This window comes from Chiloscyllium punctatum, chromosome 2 (genome assembly GCF_047496795.1).
Source record: "Chiloscyllium punctatum isolate Juve2018m chromosome 2, sChiPun1.3, whole genome shotgun sequence".
Classification (NCBI taxonomy): Eukaryota; Metazoa; Chordata; class Chondrichthyes; order Orectolobiformes; family Hemiscylliidae; genus Chiloscyllium; species Chiloscyllium punctatum.
This window is the reverse complement of record NC_092740.1, coordinates 37,904,203-37,925,890: the sequence shown is the minus strand read 5'-3', so window position 1 is coordinate 37,925,890 and position 21,688 is coordinate 37,904,203. Positions and strand designations below refer to the sequence as shown.

Genomic DNA, 21,688 nt, shown 5'->3' with positions numbered 1-21,688 from the left:
TGCAATAGGTGGAAAAACCTGAAGAGGCATACTGCTTGATACAATTTATCAGTTGCTGGAATAGATGTCTGATGTCATGGCCTGCAGTAAACTAATGAATTAACCAAAGTTTGCTACTTTCAAACCTGTGAAGTGCCCAGTCTATCCCAAATTACCCTGAAAAGGTAAAGTGCCTTAAAATTTGAATAACTGGTTAAGCTATCCATTTCACACTGCTACTATGCAGTAGGAAAAGCCAGTGATATTCAGTATTAACAGGATGCTGCAAACGAGGCAAAAAGGCTTTCCACCTAACACAAAGAAATGGATAATCAGATTTAATAATTGTCAGTACCGTTGTGAAGCCAGCTATGCAGGTTGTTTGTCTCAACAATTGGTGGATCATGGCAAATATCACATCCTTTCGATTGGCAGAGGACTGAGCATATGCTTGGAAAATTCAAAACATTACGCCTAATTTTAGATGCAACTGTTATTGAACAGCACATGCTGATCAACCCCAAATGTGTTAACAAATAATTGAAGTCCATCAGTCTGGCTTGCAATGTGGCTCACTTAACACTTGTTTGAAGTTTATATAATCATTTGCCTTTTTCTTCTACAGGCAAAAATAGTGTGTCTGGGTATTGCAGCTTTTTTTGAAATAAACAAAACAGCTTTGTGGCACATTCTCCATGGCAACACCTCAATTAGAATTGACTTGCCAACCAATCAGCCACCTTTTCTATTGTAAGTCCTCAACAAACTTTCAGTTATCCTAATGAGTACAAGACAAAAATGTTGACAGAATGTAAACAGCTTTACATTAACTTGTAATTTGCATTTTCAGTAAAAAAAACAGTAGTCTTTCTTCCTTAGTTTGATGCCCTTCCTTCATTCTTCAGTTCAGGGCACAATCCCATAGAAGGTATACAACAGGCATTCAGTCATAGCTATAAAGGCACTGCATTGTCCACAAACAAGACAGTGCCCATCCTTCAATCCTTAATGCTCCCACTGTGGAGTGGGAAGGAATGAGAAAATAACATACTGTTTAGGGATAAACACAAGTAAATCTATAATCCCCTATAGGACAGCATAATGCAATTAGGGCATTTTCCTCTCCTGGACTACAACTGTTCAATACAGATTTTCGCAAGACCAAACATGGATGTTCAGCCTTTCGTAGTTGAATTGCTGATAGTTTGTTCTGATCTCACAATCTACATAAAGACTGGCAGACTGCATATCAGTCCCAAAGTGAAAACAGCAATGAGGATCATTACACAGTGATGATGTTCACCACGTTTTGAAAAAGCTTACTCAACACTTTATTCAAGAGATTGCAACACTGGGACTTTTTCTATTTCAACACCATTAACAAGAGCATCATGCAAGCAAGCTGTGGGTAAATTAGACCTCAAGTTTGTAACTATAATGTATAAAATATGCAGATAGAGTCAAAGGGTTTTTACAGCATGGGAAAAAAAAAAGTCATTTGGCCTATCATGTCCCTGCCAGCCATTAAGCACCTTTCTATTCAAACGCTATTTTCGAGAACTTGACCTGTAGCCTGGAATGTTATGGCATTTCAATTGCACATCTAAATACTTCTTCATTGCCATGAGAGTTCGTGCCTCTACCACCAGTGAGTGCGAGATACCCAGCACCCTCTGGGTGAAGATATTTATCCTCAAATCCCCTCGAAACCTCTGCTTCTTACTTTAAAAATGTAGCCCCTAGTTATTGACCCATCTACTCAGGAGAGAAGTTTCTCCGATCTATGTTTCTGATACTCTTGAGGCACTGGCGAAGGCATGGCTACAACTGCATATTAACAGGGTGTCTCACACACACACACGTTTATTCTGTTTGAATGTCTGCATCAACAGGAATTTCTCACTAACACACCAGACATACATCTGTAATTAAACATACTCCACCCACCAAACCCTTAATATAAATATTTTGCAGAGAGTAAACTAATAAATTCCATTAAAATAACAATTTAAAAAATAAATCTTAAAAAAGTGTACTACCAGATCATAGACAGAAACTTTGCACAGGTTTCTTTGTAAATATATAACCTTCACTGTAGATAGACTGAATAGGAGGTTGAAAAAAAATCAAGACACACCCAGGATTTATATCATTCAGACTTCAACTGACCAATTTTCAATCTTATGCAATTAGCAAAAAATGAAACAAAATCTTCTTTGGGCCTACTTTCTGAAATTGAATTAAAGCTGGAAAATCCCTTCCTAACATCAAGTCAAGGCAGATTTATACAAAAAGCTCATTTTAAAAGAACTAGCTAGTCATTTATCTTTTTTTAAAATAACAGCTCTCGCTTAGCTAGTGATTATAGTTTCAAATGAAGAAAATGGTATCTGTGAAAAAAAATCAACACCACTTTCTAAGATATTTTAACTGAATGCTACAAAATAAAGATACCAACAAACAACTTTTCTTTAGCTCATACATTTCATTCCCCAATAAAATTAGTGCACCCTGGATAAATATGCTCCAGTGTTTGCATGGGATGTAAGTCAGTGAATCAGTACTGGAATGCGTGCGATTTAACAGCACACCAGGTTGAAACAAACATTCCACTTTGGCAAATCAGATATATACTTACGGTTGGCTCAGAGTTTGGAACTGTGCTCACCCCCAGGGTGGCTGAGCTGGAACGTGTTGTTGAAGTTAGACTAAAAGAAAGAACAAAGAAAATTTTTTTTTTCCCAAATGACGTTGGGATTGTTGGCATTCTACTTGAGAATCCATTAATCACAAAGTCTCAACAGAAGTATGTCACTTCTCCACTCCCACATTTTTCCAGATTGTAGCAGTGTAAATATATTTCAGTATAGAGGCCAAATCCTCCCCAAGGCACGTGTGTTCATTGTCTAAGTGTGTTTCTTAGTTCCATCATTAAAACATTTAATTTACATAACATGCCTCCTCCAGCAGCTGCTATACAGCTGACAGCATCTCTTCTCTACTTTTTATTTTCACTTGTCTTCTAATTCCATGAATGTATTTTAGAACAGTCCATGACAGCCAGCTTCAGGCCATACTGAACACCCTGAAAATTGGCTGAGATTTGGACCAAGTCAATTCTGTTCCTAAGCAGGATGTTTATTAGTAATTGGAATTCAAGGGCCTCCCACTTAACACGCAATGACTGTTGGTTTGTAAATATTACCAGCAACTTTCTTTAACCCCCTCCCCTTTGTGATGGAAGAGGTGTCTTTGATGCGTTACTGATGGGACCTTATGAAAATTTATGTCAGTTTACACTTCTACAGTTAATAGGATCAAATCTGAAGCCGTCCAAGAATTTTTAAACTAGCTGCTTTCAGACATTATGCTCTGCATTCCAACCCCAATTTTGTTTTGGAAAACATTTTTATTTTAAAATGTGAAAAAAAGCATCTGGAAAAACAAATCAAGTCAGGGTTTTTCACACAGAGGGTGGTACGTGTATGGAATGAGCTGCCAGAGGAAGTGGTGGAGACTGGTACAATTGCAACATTTAAGAGGCATTTGGATGAGTATACAAATAGGAAGAGTTTGGAGGGATATGGGCCGGGTGCTGGCAGGTGGGACTAGATTGGGTTGGGATATCTGGTCGGCCCTGATGGGTTGGACCAAAGGGTCTGTTTCCATGCTGTACATCGCTATGACTCTATGAGTCCAAATGAGTCCATGTGACCTGGTGCTTAAGATGCAGCATTCAGGGATTATAATGTTATCTAGAACTGTTCTCACTCCACTCATCGTCATGTACATTCCATCACAATGAGATGAAATAGGTTGTCCAACTGCTAATTCTAATAATCTTTAAATACCATCAACAACATTTATATTAATTTCTGATATAGTGGATGGGAGCTTGTCCATGCATACATTTAATTTAAAAACATGGAAGCTTTATTTCATGTGCTGCCTCCAATTTTGCAGCTCAAGTCCAAAATTAGAATTCAGGCATTTAAGAGGGCATTGTTTCAATTTTTTTAAAAAGTCATCCTATGTACAGAGGCATGAGGAAAAGGCAGAGGATGGCACGGAGCCATGAAATGCATTGAGAGAGCTGAATAGGCTGAATGGCCTCCTTAATCAGAACACTTTTGTAGTTCTGTGAATGCCCTGAAAGCTAGTTTGCATCAATGGAGTATTTGACTGGAACGGCTTTCTCAATCTATGCGACAAATATGAGCAAGATCAATGCAAATCAAAGTCTGAGCCTGTAACCATATCCAGATTCTGTTTTTTTTTCCCCTGTTTTGAAGAGCAAAGTAATAGATGAACATACCAGGCATAAAGCACGCAGCCATACATGATAATGGCGCCCAGCACAGAAACAAGCTTGTCATCTGTTTGAAGGCCTTTGCCCAATAACTGAGGAATGCATATTGTAGTGTTCACTCCTTGCTTCATTACTGAACAGAGAGTAAAAGACATTGAGCACTATTAGATCTTTCGAGAGACAACAAATCCATTTAAAAGCAATAATAATTTAGTGAAAAAATACATAATTGTTTTTAAACCAAGTTTGCAAGTACCATATTCTGGAGGAGAATTGGCCAATGCAGAGAAGGTAAGATACATCACATAACAGCTGATTACTCCTGACTGGAGAAGGCCTGAGTTAGGCTGATCTGAAACAGAATGCAAACAGGGAATCATTTGAAAGAATAATGCAAGACAATTGGCTAATGTATGAAATACATACAGCAAGGACTAATATACTCAGTGAATTTTGAGAAGATTTGTAGCTCAGGTTGAGGTTCTGGATGTAGGTTTGCTCGCTGAGCTGGAAGGTTCATTTCCAGATGTTTCGTTACCCTACTAGGTAACCTCTTCAGTGGGCCTCAGGTGAAGCACTGTACATGATTCCTGCTTTCTATTTATACGCTTGGGTTGGTGATGTCATTTCCTTTGGTGACATCAAAGACATCTCAGAAATAACTGCCAGACTACTCAGACCCCTTGGCATCATGGTAGCCCACAAACCCACCAACACACTAAAACAGCAGCTAATGAACATGAAAGACCCTATACAGACAAAAAGCAAAACTACTGTCATTTATAAAATACCGTGCAATAACTGTAACAAACACTACATTGGACAAATAGGCAGAAAACTAGCCACCAGGATACATGAACACCAACTAGCCACAAAACGACATGATCCTCTCTCACTAGTATTCTTACATATAGATAAGGAAGGACACCACTTCGACTGGGACAGCACATCCATCTTAGGACAAGCCAAACAGAGACATGCATGAAAATTCCTGGAAGCATGGCATTCCAACCGGAACTTTATCAACAAACGCATGGTGTTAGACCCCATCTACCACACCGAGAAAAAGAACAGGAAAGGACATCACCACAGGAAATGACATCACCAACCCAAAGAAACCCAAACATATAAATAGAAAGCAGGAATCATGTACAGTGCTTTACCTGAGGCCCACTGAAGATGTTACCTAGTAGGGTAATGAAATGTCTGGAAATGAACCTTCCAGCTCAGCGAGCAAACCTTTAATTAAATAGAATAGGGGTCAGTTTGCTAGAGAGATAGTGAATGGATCAGATTTGTGCCAACAGCATGAGACTTGATCCTGTTGTGGTTGACTGTTGGAATATTGCGTGCAATTCTGGTCTCCTTCCTTTTGGAAAGATGTTGAGAAACTTGAAAGGGTTCAGAAAAGATTTACAAGGATGTTGCCAGGGTTGGAGGATTGGAGCTGCAGGGAGAGACTGAACAGGCTGGGGAGTTTTCCCTGGAGCGTCAGAGGCTGAGGGGTGACCTTACAGAGGTTTACAAAATTATGAGGGGCATGGATAGGATAAATAGACAAAGTCTTTTTCCATGGGGTCAGAGAGTCCAGAACTAGATGGCATAGGTTTAGGGTGAGAGGGGAAAAGATATAAAAGAGACCTAAGGGGCAACTGTTTCACGTAGAGGGTGGTACATGTATGGAATAAGCTGTCAGAGGATGCGGTGGAGGCTGGTACAACTGCAACATTTAAGAGGCATTTGGATGGGTATATGAATAGGAAGGGTTTGGAGGAATATGGGCCGGGTGCTGGCAGGGGGGACGAGATTGGGTTGGGATCTCTGGTCGGCATGGACAGTTTGGACCGAAGGGTCTGTTTCCATGCTGTACATCTCTATGACTCTATGTCAATGCAGGACAGGTCTTTTTACCCTACCTGTAGTACTTGCTGTGGTTCAACAAATAACCAAGCACATGCCTTCAGGAAAAAAACTCATGAGAAAGCAAATGAAAGGAGAAAAATTCTACTCAGAACGGTGTCCCCTTGTGATTCACATTCAATCAATTAGCATATGACTCAGTTTATCAATTTAACAAATTCACCAATAAAGTTGCAGTAATAATTTACAGTCTTACTCAGAAAGCTTAGAACAAACCAATCAGGAACACTGTTGTTGCCCATCCCTAGTTGTACTTGAGAAGGTGGTGAACTGCATTCTTGAACCACTGTAATTCATGTGCTGCAGGTAGACCCACAAATGCTGTTAGGGAAGGAACTTCAGGATTTTGACCAAACAATACTGAGGGAACAGCAATATATTTCCAAGTCAGGATAGTGAATGGCTTGGATGAGAACTTGGAGGTGATGGTGTTCCCATGCATCTGCTGCAGTGGTTCTTGTAGACAGGAGGAGTTGTGGGTTTAGAAAGTGCTTTGGTAAACCTTTGATGAACTTTTGCAGTGTGTCTTGCTGATGGTACAAACAGCTGCTACTGAGCGTCAGTGGTGGAGGGAGTAGATGTGGTGCCAATCAAATGGGCTGCTTTATCCTAGATGGTGTCAAGCTTCCGGAGTTTTGTTGGAGTTGCACCCATCCAGGCGAGTCGGGGGGGGTGGGGGGTATTCCATCACACCCCCGATTTGTGCCTTGTAGATAGTGGAGGAGCTTTGGGGACTCAGGAGATGAGTTACTTGTTGTTCTTAAAATCTGCCAAATCATATTGGCACATGGCAGATTTTATGTTTGGTGACATCAAATATATTTGAGCAGCGAAGCGAGAGAAAAAAATAAGATTTGCCAAAGGAGCAAGTTTGTGTGTAAACTATGCCTATGCTGCTGGCTGCAGTTTAAGCTGAAACTTTTATCATTGGATCTATAAAGATATTAGTAAAAATACGATTCAAATTGTCATTGCGTCACATGAACAGAATTAAAGGATATGGAAATATTTAAATTTTGATTTAAACATAAAGTAGTGTTCTGGGACAGATGTCCCAGTCAGTCAATTGCTGTGTTAAACATTATTTAAGGAGACCTCTACCACCTTACTCGAATGTTTCACACTTCAACAGCTGTAGCTGCAGAATCTTTAAAGACTTTTAAGCAGAGGTAAATGGATACATAATTGAGAATAAAAATCTGATCAACCATGATCATACTGAATGGCGAAGCAAGATCATAGGCCCACGTGACCTGCTCTTTGATAGGGTTTTGTGTTGTATGTGTTAGGGAAGCTGATGACTGAAGCCATATAAAATGGCTAAAAGTGGTTCTCAGCTGACATAAAATGGCAGAGGAAAATGGTTAGCCGAAACAGCAGCTTCCACAGTCGGCTGTTTGAAATTAAACTATAAACAAGAATAAACAATGGTGAGCTGCATTGATAGAAGGCGTATATCCAAGTAACTAGATTAAGATAAAGAGTGTTATGAAATGTATGCAATGGGCTCTGTCGAACAAGTAAACAAGGTACAGCCTTGAACCAGGCTGGTCCAAACTCTGGTATTCATCAAGGGATGGAAGGGAAGGGTCTGACCATCCACTGACCACACAATATTGAGACACCAAGGTAATTGGATGAGCAGTTTGAGGAGAGCCAGCTGACATGGGTTGAGTATTTAAGCTGCATGTTTTCCCTTGTTCAGTGGTGAAGTCCCTGTATAGCCCAGAGAACATGTCCCCAGTGGTGTAAAACAATAAACTTTTTGATGTTTGAAGTGGGCTTAGATGTCAAATGATTCATTTAGGTCATTCCACTGCATCAAGTTTGTAATACAAACAAGCAAAATATATCCATATGCACTCTTAAAATTTGGGTCGCATGACAGAGTTGACCATAAAATCATTGCTTCCAAATAGGTTTCACTCTGAGACTTGTACAAAAGATGTATACAAATCAAAGCATCAGACACTGACAATTTGTTTGAGATTGACATGTGGGATATCACACACAAGATGCCAAATCACTAATGTCTGCACTAATGCCAAAACCCACTTTGCCACACAAAAGGAATGTCTGTTTTACAATAGAAATGCAATAGATTAACTTGTGGAATGAGTAAAAGAACATGAAGTATTATGCATCAAGGACAGCGAGGAATTGTGCTAGTACAAAGCATGATCTTAATAGAAACATTTCTAACCTTGATAACAACTTATGTAGGAAAGAGTGCACACTTATCCTCACTACCCCACCTTGCTAAACATACTCTACTGTGTGGCTTTATCTGATGATTTCCACTTCAGACATTGGTTTTAAAAACTTTCCCACAATCTAATTCAATTTCCAATCAGATTGGATTTCTTTTCTTCTGAACAGCACATATGACTTTCATGTTTTGTTCTTCTACTGGAGATTTATGTCATCCTTCTAACATGTCTCAGAACAATGACCAGTTATTTCTGCATGGGAGGAGGTAGCACAAACTAACAATTTGTGATCACTTCTGTCACAGTGGGAACACATAATCAAGTACAATGAATACATGGTTTCGTTTTTAAAAAGTAAACACTTGGGCCACATCACTCTGTTGGGGCTTGGGAATTGACAATGTGCAGATTAATTATGGAATGGGAAAGTAATGAAACTTTGGTTATGTTACAAAATAGTTCTGAATAATGAGGTCAACTACACAAAGACAGGCATGAGACCCTGTCCTGCCCCCTCCAAAACACAATCCAATAGGAATAGCAACAAGAGATATCATACAGACTAAACTGGCAAATAAAGAAAGCAAAGAAATTGACACCATTAACATATCAGCCACTTAGCATGCGTAAAAATATAAAGGACTGGATTTCCCAAACTGATTATTTCTAAAAAAAAGGCCCGGTGGCAAAGTAAGAGAGGCTTGCATTTCTGAGCAGAGGTTCTGTTCAAGGGCCCTTCAGAAATGCAAAGCTATCCTTACATTCTGTCAATTCTTTCGTGACACAATGCACCCTTTTCACAGCAGTCACGTGCCAGATATAAAGACCCTCAAAGTCTCTTTGACAGCTGCTGTAATTTGGTAAGTACATAACCCAAGTGTAATGTTAGGATGCTGGGAGGTTAGGTGATAGAATGCCAGATAGGTAGGATACCAGCTGAGTAGAGGTAGGGTACCTGCATAAGGACACCAGATGAATAGGGTGTAGAATGCCAGTTGGTAGTGTGCCAGGGGAGTAGGATACCAAGTGGGAGTTGTGCAAGGTGGTTAAAAAGGCCATGTAAGTGATGCAGTGTTTCGGGTGGGTTGGAGTGAGCACAAGTTGGGTCCAGCATGAAGGACTGGAGATTGGAGAGGTCTAGCGGGGGGAGGAGCGAGGTGGGGGATTGGGTTGAGTCTGGAAGCGGGTGGAGGTGGAGCGGCTGATCAGCACAAATGTGGAACAGTTGTGGGAAAGGAGGGAGTGTGTGTCAGGCAGCAGGAGAGGAGTGTCAGTTCAGCTCTGGGGACGACAGTTGGGTTCCAATGTGGGGAGGGGTTATTGGGTCATGGGGAGCTATATACGGGTGGGGTGGCGGGGGGGGGCGGGGTGTTGGAGAAAGAGATTAGTTCATAAAATTGTTATTCAGGATTTAATCATCTAATTTACCATGAATAACTATTTTACTTCATTTCAACAGAACCTTTCAATCCCCCGGTTTAAAAAGAGACTTTTGAGGGGTTTCAGATATAGAGAAATTGCCCAGAACAAAGTTCAATTTGCCAAGTTACTCCCACATACAACTCCCATCTACATTGGAATGACGAAAGTCTGACTGTCAGAAAATCCAGGCTACTTAAGTTTTAGAAAAAAATACTTTGCAACTGTCACATTTCAAACAAACAATTGAGTTTCACATCACATCTCAGTAACTTTTCTCATGCAGATCTTACAAGACCACAGGGTTGAATGTAAAAACACTAGCGAAGTGCTAGTTCATTGGAGTCAGGACTCAAAATTACAAACTCACATTTTTGAACACAGGGTGTAATTGCTACCATGGAGACGATGAAGCAGAGGCTAGTGTTGACGCCCAATAAAATCTTATTTAGCATGCAGCCTTCAGGATCGGTGTAAAATATCACCATCAGAACAACAGCGCAGACAGCAATAGAGTAAAGAATGAGGGTAACCAGGGCCAAGGCAGCATACCAACACTTATTGTTTGATGTTCCAGCCCACCTATCAAGAAGACACAAGAAATAGGAAATAATTGTCATTTGTTAGCAGACAGGAAACAAAAACCACACATTATAATCGGACAGGAGATACAGTGCCTGGAGCCCTAGAAGTTTATTAAAATGCTGATGAGAGTGTGCACCTTTCACATCAACTAATACACAGTAACCCTTTTATATCAGGAAATAAAAGCTCTCTATTTTTACTCAAAAAGAAATTGAATCCCTTGAGAGCTTTCCATTGTCTTCCTTCATCTTGGATTAAATAAGCCAGCCAGTGTCCATTATAAACTTCTGGCAATGTCGTTCAGTAATCATTTACTAGGGACAGTCCACAAACTATTTTCGATATCACTTCAGGGTTCCCCTTCAGAATGCAGAAAAAGAAAACGTAACCTCCCCTTTTAGTCACCATCCTGCCTGACACTGAAAGCTAGTTCATGTGGAACTACTGATGAAGCCACATGCCAAAGTTACAGGGTAGATGGGACACTTCAATGTATTAATTATACTAACATTTAGGAAAATGTTGACACCTAGATCCAATTTGACTGCATATCCTTTTTGCAGGAGGGAACAAACATACATTAAATATGCAAAGTTGTCTTTGACTGCACTGGGAGCAACACTTTTAAAATAGTTTTAAAAGCCGAAACAGCTCATTCGTTCATTTCTGGTCCTTAAAGAGCAATTTTCTTAAGGGGTGTGAGGAAAAGGAGAATCCTTCTGAACTAGCCTTCCTGCTAACTAGGCAAGTGATCAATATTTTTATTTAAGATCAGGTGGCTTGTCATTGTAAGTTTATCCCCATCCTTTAATAGCTTTCCCCTTCCTAGTGAGATATTTGGGGTGTACTTAAATAAAAGAAAGGTAATTTAGTGCACAATACCACCTAGACACGAGAGAATAATAAAGTTAATCTAACTTCAATGCAGCCAGCTACACTCCCTTCTCATCCACACAAAATATCCCCAATAAGCAGACAATATAATCTCCAATGTAGCCAATTATTCAAGGATCATCAATTATTTCAATTTTGTTGAGTTGATAAACAGTGATGTATATCATGACTAAAATAATACTGAGTTTTCACTGTCGTATTGAGAATATTAAGAATGTGCACACACTATCGTATGACAAGCAGAACCAACATTCCAATTCAAAGAGTTTCAGGCCAGTAGATGCTAGGCCCAACTCTCTCTTAATTTTGGAGGGTTGCTTTTCAGACTGGAGGCCTGTGACTAGCGGAGTGCCACAAGGATCAGTGCTGGGTTCACTGCTTTTCATCAGCAGGACCTGATCAGGTGTACCCTAGAACTCCGTAGGAAGCTGGAGAAGTGATTGCTGGATCTCTTGCTGAGATATTTGTATCATCGATAGTCACGTGAGGTGCCAGAAGACTAGAGTTTGGCTAACGTGCTGCCACTGTTTAAGAAGGGGGGTAAGGACAAGCCAGGGAACTATAGAGCAGTGAGCCTGACGTTGGTGGTGGGCAGATTGTTGGAGGGAATCCTGAGGGACAGGATGTACATGTATTTGGAAAGGGAAGGACTGATTAGGGATAGTCTACATGGCTTTATGTGTGGGAACATGTCTCACAAACTTGATTGAGTTTTTTGAAGAAGTAACAAAGACGATTGATGAGGGCAGAGCGGTAGATGTGATCTATATGGACTTCAGTAAGGCGTTCGACAGGGTTCCCCATGGGAGACTGGTTAGCAAGGTTAGGTCTCACGGAATAAAGGGAGAACTAGCCATTTGGATACAGAACTGGCTCAAAGGTAGAAGACAGAGGGTGGTAGTGGAGGGTTGTTTTTCAGACTGGAGGCCTGAGACTAGTGGAGTGCCACAAGGATCAGTGCTGGGTCCTCTACTTTTTGTCACTTACATAAATGATTTGGATGCGAGCATAGGGGGCATGGAATGCGCTGCCCGTGGGAGTGGTAGAGTCAGAATCATTGGCGACCTTTAAGCGGCATTTGGATAGGTACATGGATGGGTGCTTAATCTAGGTTAGAAGTTCGGCACAACATGGTGGGCCGAAGGGCCTGTTCTGTGCTGTATTGTTCTATGTTCTATGTTCATAAGAGGTACAATTAGTAGGTTTGCAGATGACACCAAAATTGGAGGTGTAGAGGACAGCGAAGAAGGTTACCTCAGATTACAACAAGATCTTGACCAGATGGGCCAATGGGCTGAGAAGTGGCAGATGGAGTTTAGCTCAGATAAATACGAGGTGCTGCATTTTGGGAAAGCAAATCTTAGCGGGACTTATACACTTAATGGTAAGGTCCTAGGAAGTGTTGCTGAACAAAGAGACCTTGGAGTGCACGTTCATATCTCCTTGAAAGTGGAGTCACAGGTAGATAGGATAGTGAAGAAGGCGTTTGGTATGCTTTCCTTTATTGGTCAGAGTATTGAGTACAGGAGTTGGGAGGTCATGTTGCGGCAAGACAGGACATTCGTTCGGCCACTTTTGGAATATTGCGTGCAGTTCTGGTCTCCTTCCTATTGGAAAAATGTTGTGAAATTTGAAAGGGTTCAGAAAAGATTTACAAGGATGTTGCCAGGGTTGAAGGATTTGAGATATAGGGAGAGGCTGAACAGGCTGGGGCTGTTTTCCCTGTAGCATCGGAGGCTGAGGGGTGACCTTATAGAGGTTTACAAAGTTATGAGGGGCATGGATAGGATAAATATACAAAGTCTTTTCCCTGGGGTCGGGGAGTCCAGAACTAGAGGGGATAGGTTTAGGGTGAGAGGGGAAAGATATAAAAGAGACCTAAGGGGCAGCCTTTTCACACAGAGGGTGGTATGGATATGGAATGAGCTGCCAGAGGAAGTGGTGGAGGCTGGAACAATTGCAACATTTAAGAGGCATTTGGATGGGTATAGGAATAGGAAGGTTTTGGAGGGATGTGGGCCGGGTGCTGGCAGGTGGGACTAGATTGAGTTGGGATATCTGGTCAGCATGGACCGAAGGGTCTGTTCCATGCTGTACATTACTAATACTCTATTTGGATGTGAATACAGGAGGTATAGTTATTAAGTTTGCAGATAATACCAAAATTGGAGGTGCAGTGGACAGCGAAGCAGCTTATCTCAGGATCTTGATCAGAAGGGCCAATGGACTGAGGAGTGTCAGTTGGAACTGAATTTAGATAATGGTGAGGTGCTGTATTTTGGAAAGGCAAATTAAGTGTAAGGTCCTGGGGAATATTGCTGAATAAAAAGAGACCTTGAAGTGCAGGTTCTAGTTGCTGGTAGATAGAATAGTGAAGGCGACATTTGGTATGCTTTCCTTTATTGGTCAGAGCATTGAGTAGAAGAGTTGGGAGGTCATGTTGCAACTGTACAGGACATAGGTTTGGCCACTATTGGAATATTGTATGCAATTCTGCTCTCCCTGATATAGGAAAGATATGGTGAAACTTGAAAAGATTCAAAAAGATTTAAAGGACGTTGCCAAGGTTGAAGAGTTTGAGCTACAGGCTGCAGCTGTTTTCCCTAGTGCATTGGAGGGCAAGGGGTGACCTTTATAGAGGTTTATAAAATCATGTGGAATGTGGATAGAGTAAATAGACAAGGTCTTTCCCTGGGGTTTGGGAGTTCAGAACAAGACGGCACAGTTTTAGGGTGAGAGGGGAAAGACTTAAAAAGGACCGAAGGGGCAACTTTTTCATGCAAAGGGTGGTGCATGTATGCCAGAAATGATGGAGGCTGGTACAATTACAACATTTAAAAAGTATCTGGGTATATGAATAAGAGGCTTTTAGAGGTATATGGGCCAAGTGCTGGCAAATGAGACTAGATTAATTTAGGATATTGGGTTGCCATGGATGTGTTGGACTGAAGAGTCTGTTTTCGTCCTGTACATCTCAATGATTCTATTATTGGAATAGATCCCAGTCTCATGTCACAAGGTTTGTTTCTTACAACCATCTGGTTGATGAAAGTAGGAAGGTTTTCTCACTCTTTCCAAACAATCCCGAATGTATAAAAAAAAAGGACTGTACATCCACAAATCTAGTGACAATTTTTTTGGGCTATCTATTCAAACCTCAATGGCTTTCCTAGTTTCAAAAAAAGTTTCAAGAGAAGTAACTCACCAGGTTTTGTTCCACTTATGTGCAAACTCCACCAGCAGTATAAGTTGAATTAGAATGAAAAGGAAGGCTCCAGCAACACCAATGTATAGCCATGCTGTTCTCAATGAAGGGAAACAAATCGTTAGCATGTATGACTGGGCAGTATAGACTACTTTTTGAAATTTCTGGGTCTGAAGCTTCACTGGTATGTATGAATTAAAAAGAAACACTACATTGTGCAGGGTACTGAATGACCTCTTGTCATTTGTTAAAACTGGAACATGCCTGAGCAAGTTTTGAATCTCAAGTTGTGAGCTGATACTTGCAGAGTAAGGAAAGTAGGTCAATTAACTAATAATACAGCTCCTTAACAAATGAGATTGAAGAATTAAGAAATAAAGTAAGGGCATATGTACAATAACGTGCAAATTAGCATGGATAAATTCAGTGTTAAATAATGAACAAAAAGAAAACTGAAGAGAAGGAAATAAGGGAGAACAAAAGAGAAACATGTTTTCAAATTTAACACAATCTTTTTTTAAATCTCCAAACACAATTAATACACAAAGGAATGAATCTATGCACTGACTACTTAATTTGCATAGTTGGCAGCAATGAACTATTATTCCTTTTAGTTATTTGGTAGCACAGAACTGGATTCTGTTGAAAAAACATGCACATTTTTTGTGAAGGTTTAATGTCTTTCACTCAACAGAGCAATTCGCAAGAATGATCAAAGTAAATGGAAATAATGGTTGATAAGTTGACACCGGTAGAGGGGCTATCATGGAATATGCATCAGTCAACAATGACTGACAGTTAACTGCCAAACTTCAAAACATGTTCTAAATTTTAAATTAATCAGATTGACCAAAGCATTGCTCTGAGGTGTGAATCAGAGGATGACTGTCACCTATTTTGTTGAGTTGAAACAGGTACCATATAGACATCTTCTTTCTGTCTCCAAATATATATGTAGTTTCCAGTATGCAAGTATGTCATACAGTGAGCCCCATACAATCCTAAATTGGTGGCCAGCATACTCGCACGATTATATACGGTAGAATTGTAAAATTGCAACTAATATTGGACAGTGGGTTTTCAATGAAGGCACTTGAGTAAGGTCAATACCTTACTTGCTGAGAATGTCAAAGAGACCTGCTGTTTGCTGAAATCTACCAGTCTCCGGGACATACAGGTAGTTCTCCTATAATGCAGTAGATGCATTCCAGCGAACCCTCACTTAATAGGAAATCACTTCATAGAAATAATGGGGCTTATGGGAAAAGGGGGTTAGGGGTAGACCAGCAAAAGGCATCACTCATGGTCATTCAAAAATCACCCAAAAGTCTAACACAAAGTATAGCACAGCCTGAATTAAGGTTTAAATCATATTTATTAACAAAACAAAAGTAAATTTAATGCAGTACGTTTAAAAAATGGAACAAAGCTGCTCTCTGTGCAGTACCGCTCACAGAAAACTGCTCTGTTGGCAGCTGACATCAGCGCATGTGCAGAATGGCATGGGTGCCGGGGCTTGCGCAGAACAAACCGTGCAAACCCAATCCCCGCTGGAATCACACTATTACCAACAGAGGTAAGCATTCTTGAAAATACCATTCCCTAATTCTTTAGTGACGTTATAGCCAAACTGTGTTGCCAAAACTAATGAACTACCAGAACTACCTGTACAGCTTATACACCAGAATCATATTGGCACTGAAATCCTTATTAATTTGTTTTGTATTTGTGTAATAAACAGAATGTCCTTTGGCTTAATAGTAGCATCCTATCAGGGGCAAACACCAGGCCTGTTGTTACTACATTGGGGCAGCATGAAAATCCTGTTATTACTTGCTCAAGTAATTCCATTTAATTTTTCAGGCATGATTATCTCTTTGTGAAGCCACAACTGTGCCTGATTATATTGTGTATTCATTTCTAAATGCTCTACTGTTACATCCTTTATAATAAACTAACACTTTCCCAAATATGCACAGACTTTAAGCTAACTTGTCTATAGTTACCTCCCTTTATTGTCTCTTTCCTGTTTAAATTGAGATACTTGGCAATTTTAAAGGTGGACTGAGCTGTCTTAAGGACCAAAAACGATGGCGATAGGCACATTCAAGAGCCAATTGCTGCTAAATCCAAGAAACCAAGATTTTGGAACAATAAATATGATTTGCTAACTTGTTATTAATTTTTATTTTCATCTCTATTGTTACACAGTGAAACAAACTTTACAAAACTTCCCAGACTAGTAGAAGCTTAGTCATCCCAATCGACCATCACATTTTCCAGTTGAATTCAGCACATACAGAAAACAAAGTAAAACCAAACTTGGGTAACTTCCAACATTCAAGAGTTCACAATTTGTTACTGCCTTCTCCGTCTTAATATATTCAAATGTATTCCTTGCCCTTGGCTGCGAAGTTATTACAACTTATTAATGTACATCAAAAAAAACTTTTAGACAGAAACAATTGCCATTGCTATTTTCTATTGCTAGAGACAAAAAAAACTGCAGATGCTGGAATCCAAAGTAGAAAAGCAGGAGGCTGGAAGAACACAGCAGGACGGGCAGCATCAGGAAGTGGAGAAATCAATGTTTCAGGTGCAACCCTTCTTCAGGACTCAAGGACCCAAAACGTTGATTTCTCCACCTCCTGATGCTGCCTGGCTTGCTGTGTTCTTCCAGCCTCCTACCTGTCTATTTTCTATTGTTGTAAGTCAGTCACATCAGCCTTGGCTTAAATCTGGGCAGTTTTGAATTGTCGACAGTCCATTCTCTCAGGCGGCCTTAAGTGATTTCACAAAATTACAGAATCACAGAATCACTACAGTGCAAAAGCTGGCCACTTAACCTATCAGATCTGCACTGGCTCTCTAAACTTCAGAGTCCATTTCCTGACTTGATCACACACCCTGCCCACTATTTAAATAAAAACCAATCATCCAACATCCTTTCTAACTCCTCAATTGAACCTTCCTCCAGCACATTTCCAGACAGTGCATTCCAGATCCAATCACTTGATGTGTGTAAACAATTTTGTTACCTCACATTTGCTTCTTTGCAAAACACTTTATAACTGTGTTCTCTGGTTCCAAATCAGTTTATGAGAAGACTTCTCCCTATCTACTTCAGGATTTTGGAAAATTTCTGACAAATCTCTTCTTAGCCTTCTCCTCTCCAATTATAATGGCCCCACTTTCTCCAATCTGTCCTTGTTTCTGAAGTGTCTAATCCCTGGAACCATGATTATAAACCTCGTCCGCACTTTGTTCAGTTCATTCTCATCTTTCCTATAGTGTAGTGCCCAAAACTCTGGAAGATATTCCAGCAGAGATCTAACCTGTGTCACTTAAGTTCCTCATAGCCTACCTGCCCTTGTACACCATGCCCCTAATAATGAAGACTAGAATCTTGCATGCTTCATTCACAGATGACTCTACCATCAAGTACACATACACACCCAGATCGCTCTGCTCGTGCACACCATTCAGAGTGTTACTCTTTATACTTTTCAAAGAGCAACACTTATTCCTCAATGGGAGTCAGGCAGTTCAATCACCAATTGACCCCATTGTTATTTTTGAGATTGTTCACAAATTGAATCGCCTGCACTATAATAATGGCCATAAATTTACATTAATTAAGTAGGCTGTGAAGAGCTTTGGGATGCTCTGAGGTGGTGAAAAACTCCATATCCACGCAAGTTCTTGATGATGGTTAGGGTGGTTAAGAAGGTATATGGAATATTAACTGCAACATAGAATACAAGAGTAGAGATTAGGCCACAGCAGGAATACTGTGTGTAGTTCTGCTCACCCACGCAATAGGAAAGACATGAATGCACTAGAGAGGGTGCAGAGGAGTTTTACCAGCATGTTGCCTGGGCTGGAGTCTGTAGCATGAGGAAAGATTGAATAGACTGGAGTTGTTTTCTTAGAGCAGTGAAGCTGAGAGGGGACCTGATAGAGGTTTATAAGACTATGAGGGACAAACATGGGGTGGATAGGAAGACACTTTTCCCATTAGCAGGGTCAATAATTAGAACGAGATGTAGAAGGCCAAGAGGAGAGTTGAGGAAAAGGTATTCCACACAGAGAATGGTGGGAGTCTGGAATGCACTGCCTAAGAGGGTGCTGCAGTCAGAAATTCTTGAAGTATTTAAGTAGCATTTAGATATTCATTTGCATTGCCATAGCCTCCAGGGTCATGAGCCAAAATGGGATTAATGTAATCAGAATTTTGTTGTTTGGTGTGGACTTGATGGGTTGAATGGCCTCTGTCCTGTAAATGCCTCTGAACCTATTATTCTGTGCACATTTGTTCATCTGTGAAAGAAATGCACTTGTGCTGAATGACGCTGTTGAGCAATTTGGATTGGGAATGCACAGTAGACCAGAACTGGAGGAGTGCAGGTTGAGGTTTTCGGGCTCGGTGTGGTTACAGAAATGGAACAGGAAGAGTTGAGTCTTACGGCAGCATTCAGAATCTCAGGGCATCCAAAAACCCCTTACAATCAAGAAAGCACTTCTGTACTGTGTATAAGCATGCACAAACAGTAATGTCATGATTATATCATTTTAGTCTTACTGCTAGGAAAATAAATAAATTTCTTTTAAAATTAATCAAGATACACTGGCTAACTTCCAGGTTCTCTATAGAAACAGTACCACAGAACTTCTTTTGTTCTAAACTGAAAGAACAGTCTGGGCCTCGGATTAACTTTTCAATAAAAAAGCTACATCTCTGACAGTACACTGCTCATTCAATACTGCATTAGAGTGATAGTCCTGAACCTTATCATCAAGTCTCTGGTTTGGGACTTGAACCCACAATCTCTGACTTAGAGGTAAGTTTGCTACGAATTGAGATATGACTGCCATGGAGAGATCTGAAAACATGGATGGAATTTTAAAATCAAGATAATGTCACTCTGAGAGCTACTGTAATTCAGGATTGTCATAAGAGACTGAACATTGATGATACCATTTTGCTGAAATCTAGAAATTCCTGCAGTGGGGGAGTCCAGAACAGAGGGCATTGGTTTAGGGAGAGAGGGGAAAGATTTGAAAGGGACCTAAGGGGTAACGTTTTCACACAGAGGGTGGTGTGTGTATGGAATGAGCTGCCAGAGGAAGTGGTGGAGGCTGTTACAATTATAACATTTAAAAGGCATTTGGATGCGTACAAGAATAGGAAGTGTTTAAGAGAGCTATGTACCAAGTGCTGGCAAATGGGACTAGATTAATTTAGAATAACTGGTCAGCATGGACAAATGGACCAAAGGGTCTGTTTCCGTGCTGTACATCTCTAGGACTCTACAAAATATAATGCTGGAGTTAAGAAAAAGGAAACATATATCTAAGACAAATTCTGGAAATGTCAGTATGCCCAGACCAATAAAACAAACCACCTTTGAAAGAAAACCACTCACATACTGGGCTGCATGGGCTCACTTTCCACCAGCGGCGGAACATATTTGAAGGGCTGAATGGCCTAATTTACTTATTATGTTGCTCCATTGCCAACTTAGTCAATACAAAAATAACACTCCCTTACTTTGCCCCAGTGAAATAATCCTTCTTAGATAATGTAAAGCAATGTATTGTATCACAGTTTTCAACAATTGATATGCATAAATACAAATCTTCCCCAGAGATACAGCAAGAAGATAAAGTTTTGATATTCACTTCTACCTTCAATCTGACCAGTCGATCATTATTTATACATTTCTCATTATCATCCCATACTGATTTATAAATCTATTTTTTGGAATAATTTTGAAACTGCTAAGTAAACTCCACAAGATAAAATTCACAGCGGACAGAATTGATAAAAGAAAGTTACAAGCGCTTAAGCTGAAAAAAATTTACCATCCACAGATAAGAACAACATTCTCATTGTTCTACTTAAACCGTCACATGGAACCATAAATACAAAGCACGTACTGTCCTTTAGAATCAATGAACTGAAGTCACCAGCACAGCTGAAATACAGTGCATAGCACTTCGACTCTTGCAAATGGTGGATGCTGCCTGAGCGACTAGCTCTTGCTCCTTTATTGCTTCAAGTGCTTTGCATTCATTCAGAAACCTTATCCTGATTAATATTCCAGAAGGCTCACATCAATGCTAGTGAGCCGTCTATCTACTGCAATTGGATTGGATTGAACTAGTGAAACAAAACAACCTCAGTAAGTGCAAACTTGCTCTGTCCTAAAACCCTACTGTTGGTAAGAGAAAACCTTTGTAATGGGGCTGCATTAAAAAATCAGTCTCTCAACTCAAATAACACTATTCTACTCTCTTAAAAAGAGAACTGCCTCTAGCAAAGCCATTAGTACAGTACTCCCTGTACTTCATTTTCAGATTCTGTATTGTTTCCCAACAATTTCCATCTCAGCTTCCAAAATACCAGAAAGATGATTTTCAACTGAGCTAAGAAGTGGAATGGTAGCCTGACTGAATCATTAACTCTTCCCTACCAGAAACTGAATTCCCAACAAATTCCTATGGTTCAACAATTAAATTTGTCAGCATTTATTTTTTAAGGAAAGACGTTCAGGAAAAATTAGAGGAGAGGTGAGAATGATTGTCCTTGAAATCAAAGTTGTATTTGACTGAGTGTTAAACCAGGGAAATCTAGAAAGATTGTAATCATTGGGAATCAGGGGATAAGTCTTGCTGCTGGTTGAAGTCAAACATGGCACAAAACAAAATAGCTGTTGTTATTGGCGATCTTAGCCCAAGGACATCACTGTGGGAGTTCCTCATTGATGTGCCGTAGGCCGAAACATCCTCAGCAGCTCTATCAATGGCCTTTCTTCTATCATAAGGTCAAAGGTGAGAATGTTCACTCATGATTGCACAATTTTCTGCATAAATCGCAACCTGTGAAACCTTGAAGCGGTTTGTGTCTGTGCACATGATGACCAGGACAACATTCAGACTTGCCTGAATAGATAGCAAGTAACACATATGTCATATGAGTGCCAGAGAATGGTCACATCCAACAATCCCTTTGACAAATGGCAATACTATCACTACATCTCTCACTATCAACATCCATTGAACATTACAGCGCAATACAGGTCCTTCAGTCCTCAATGGTTCCACAGACAACACATCAATCTAAAGCCCATCTAACCTACACTATCCTACACTAGCCCTACACTA

At 40.2% G+C, this 21,688-nt stretch overlaps 1 protein-coding gene across 1 annotated transcript in view; it reads right to left on the bottom strand.

Annotated features, from left to right (window-relative positions):
- The window catches only part of serinc5 (serine incorporator 5), a 78,198-nt gene that overhangs the window by 10,913 nt on the left and 45,597 nt on the right, over positions 1-21,688 (bottom strand). The window contains exons 5-9 of the mRNA XM_072596055.1: positions 14,522-14,615; positions 10,208-10,419; positions 4,545-4,640; positions 4,295-4,421; positions 2,618-2,687 (exon numbers count right to left, since the gene is read on the bottom strand). Of these exons, the coding sequence (XP_072452156.1) occupies positions 2,618-2,687; positions 4,295-4,421; positions 4,545-4,640; positions 10,208-10,419; positions 14,522-14,615 (599 nt within the window). The remainder of the gene's footprint in view (positions 1-2,617; positions 2,688-4,294; positions 4,422-4,544; positions 4,641-10,207; positions 10,420-14,521; positions 14,616-21,688) is intronic.